Source organism: Octodon degus, unplaced genomic scaffold (assembly GCF_000260255.1).
Source record: "Octodon degus isolate 3935 unplaced genomic scaffold, OctDeg1.0 scaffold00083, whole genome shotgun sequence".
Lineage (NCBI taxonomy): Eukaryota > Metazoa > Chordata > Mammalia > Rodentia > Octodontidae > Octodon > Octodon degus.
The window spans coordinates 8,916,134-8,919,136 of NW_004524659.1; the positions used below are offsets into that span (position 1 = coordinate 8,916,134).

A 3,003-nucleotide genomic window follows, 5' to 3' on the forward strand; every position below is an offset into this window, starting at 1 on the left:
TTTTTAAAGCACAGATTTTCTGATGCTTAGTAAGCAGTAAAATAGACAAAAAGAACTCCCACATTTATTGAATTTTCTTCTGGTATGTGATGTCTAAGGTTCCGCAATAGAAGTGACAAATGAAGGTTTTTCTGAAATTAGTTACATTGCTAATGACCCAGTATTGAGCCATGTGTGAACTCACGCAAAGGCTTTTCTCTGTCCCTCCTACCTGAGGCTTGCTAACTAATATGGATTCTGTAGTGCTCGATGAGCTGAGAGCCAAGCACAAAGGCCTGCCCACACTCTCTACACTCATAAGGCTTGATGCCAGGGTGGATTCTCTGATGTTCAGTAAGCTGTGAGCTACGGATGAAGGCCATCCCACATTCCCTGCACTCGTAGGGCTTCTCACAAGTGTGAATTCGCTGATGGTGGGTCAGCTGTGAGACACGAATAAAAGCTTTCCCACATTCTTTACACTCATAGGGCTTATCTCCTGTATGAATCCTCTGATGCTGGATCAGGTATGAACTGCGACTGAAGGCCTTCCCGCAGTCCTTGCATTGATAGGGTCTGTCACCTGTATGAACTCGCAGGTGTCGCGTGAGCTGTGCGTGCTGTCTAAAGGCCTTTCCACACTCCTTACATTCATAGGGCTTCTCCCCAGAATGGATTCTTTGATGCCGAGTAACTTCTGAGCTGTGAATAAAGCCCTTCCCACATTCCTTACATTCATAGGGTTTCTCTCCTGTATGGATCCGCTGATGGACAGTCAGCTGCGAGTGTTGTCTAAAGGCTTTCCCGCACTCTTTACACTGGTAGGGTCTGGCACCTGTGTGAATTCTGCGGTGAACAGTAAGCTGTGAACCACGGATAAAAGCCTTCCCGCAGTCTTTACACACGTAGGGTTTCTCACCTGTGTGAGTTCTTTGATGCAGAATAAGCTGTGAATGCTGCCTAAAGGTCTTCCCACATTCTTTACATTCATATGGTTTGGCACCAGTGTGAAGCCTGTGATGTAGAATAAGTTCGGAAGTCCGACCAAAGGCCTTCCCACATTCCTTACAGATGTAAGGTTTCTCACCTGTATGAATTCGCTGATGCTGAACAAGGTGTGAGGCACGGCTGAAGGCCTTCCCACATTCTTTACAATCAAAGGGCTTTTCACCAGTATGAGTTTTCTGATGCTGACTAAGGTGTGAGCCACGGCTAAATGCTTTCCCACATTCACTGCATTCAATCAGTTTCTCACTGGTCCCACTGCGCTGATGGGGAGTGAAGGATTTCTGATGCTTGAAAGCAGGCATGTTTTCATAGATGATTTCCATGTGCTTGAAATAGCATTCCTGATTCATTTCTTGTCTCTCAAACTGGCCTTTGCATTCCCAGTCACCTCTAAAACTGGGGCCCTCAAGATCATAGTTTTTAAGAGTTTCTATTAGCTCCCAATTGAAAGACTGTATTTCAAAAATATGTTTTTGTGGAAATGTCTCAGATCTGGACTCCAAGCCTGCAAAATACAAGAGAAAAGTAAATACAAGCTATTTTCACATAAAGAACTAGTTTGTGTTATATACATATGCCATCTCCTCACAAGGAACGTAACCATATGTACTGCAAATGTACACTAATAAAAATAAAAATTAAAAGAAGAAAAAAATAAGCTGTTTTCTTCTTTAAAATAAAAGAAAGGGGCCGGGGAGATGGCTCAGTGGAATATGCGCTTCCTTGGCAAGCACGAGAGCCTGAGTTCAATCCCTGGTTCTGCAAAATAAATAAAGAAAGAAATAATAAAGAAAAACTTAAAATAAGGAAGGTAGAATGAAAATAATAACCATAAAAAGTGAATGGCCTATGTAAGTCTCAAATGTTGGTCAATTTCTAAAAAAGCACACAAAAGCACAAACGAGTTATGAAGCTCATTTGGTGTCAGAAGGGAACAAGATGAAATAAGCCCAGCTCTCCATTGTGATATGGATCAGAATCTTTCAGGAGGAATATTAACTTTACCGATGTACAAGCATTGCTTCAGACTGAATCAAAACCTATAGGAATAGATTCAGAGAAAGCGAGAGAGAGCGAGAGTGAGAGAGGGAGCGAGCGCGCGTGAGAGAGAATGAATCCATATATTTTAAAGGCTCTGTGGTGCTGGGGATTGAACTTAGGGCTTCACATCTGTGTATTTTACAAATGAGCTTAAGTTCACATAACAAAATTCACCATTTAAACCATCTTGAAATGCACAATTCAGTGGCTTATAGCACATTCCCACTATCTACTTTGAAAACACTTCTTCATCCCACATAGAATCCCAAAATCCCAAGGCCCTAAGCCAGGGACTGTGGCACGCATCTTTAGTCACAGTCCTCTGGGACGATCAAAAATTTGAGCCCAGCCAGGGCAACTCATTGACTTGGGAGACCCTGTCCCAAAATAAGAAATGTGCTGGGCTGGGGATGTAATTCAATGGGAAAGCTCTGAGCTCAATAATGAACACTATGGAGTGGAGGGAGAGAGGGAGAGAAAGAGGGAGAGAAAGAGAGAAGAGAGAAGAGAATAAAGAGAGAGAAGAGGGAACAAAACAAAACAACCTCAGGTCCATAAAGATGCTCCCATTTTCTCTTCCCTCCATTCCTAGGGAGCCACTGACTAATGATTAGGCAGAGTGCCACTAATTCTATCTTTACACCTTTCCTTATTTCAGACATCCTACATAGACAAAGCATTTCTATATATTTTTTTAGTGTTTGTTTTTTAAAATGGGGCCTTTCTATGTTGCCCAGGCATGATTCTCGTCTCAGCCTCCTCAGTAACTGGGATTACAGTGTATGTCATCATGCCCAATTTGAGGCAATCTCTGTAACATGTTTCATCATATGATATTGAGGCCAAGCAAAATGAAAATCTCTGCCTGGACTTCCCACAGCCTCCCACTGTGCTGAGAGTACATTCCAGATGTACTGCCATAGCTCCCGACGCTCTTAGCAAAGAAGGTCCCTAATGTCTTTTTTTTTTTTTTTT

General features: G+C 42.5%; 1 protein-coding gene across 1 annotated transcript in view; it reads right to left on the reverse strand.

The window, feature by feature from the left end:
- The window catches only part of LOC111818220 (zinc finger protein 567), a 78,894-nt gene continuing 75,891 nt past the window's right edge, over nucleotides 1-3,003 (reverse strand). Inside the window, exon 5 of the mRNA XM_023721593.1 lies at nucleotides 1-1,492. Coding sequence (XP_023577361.1) covers nucleotides 222-1,492 — 1,271 coding nt within the window. The 3' untranslated portion in view covers nucleotides 1-221. The remainder of the gene's footprint in view (nucleotides 1,493-3,003) is intronic.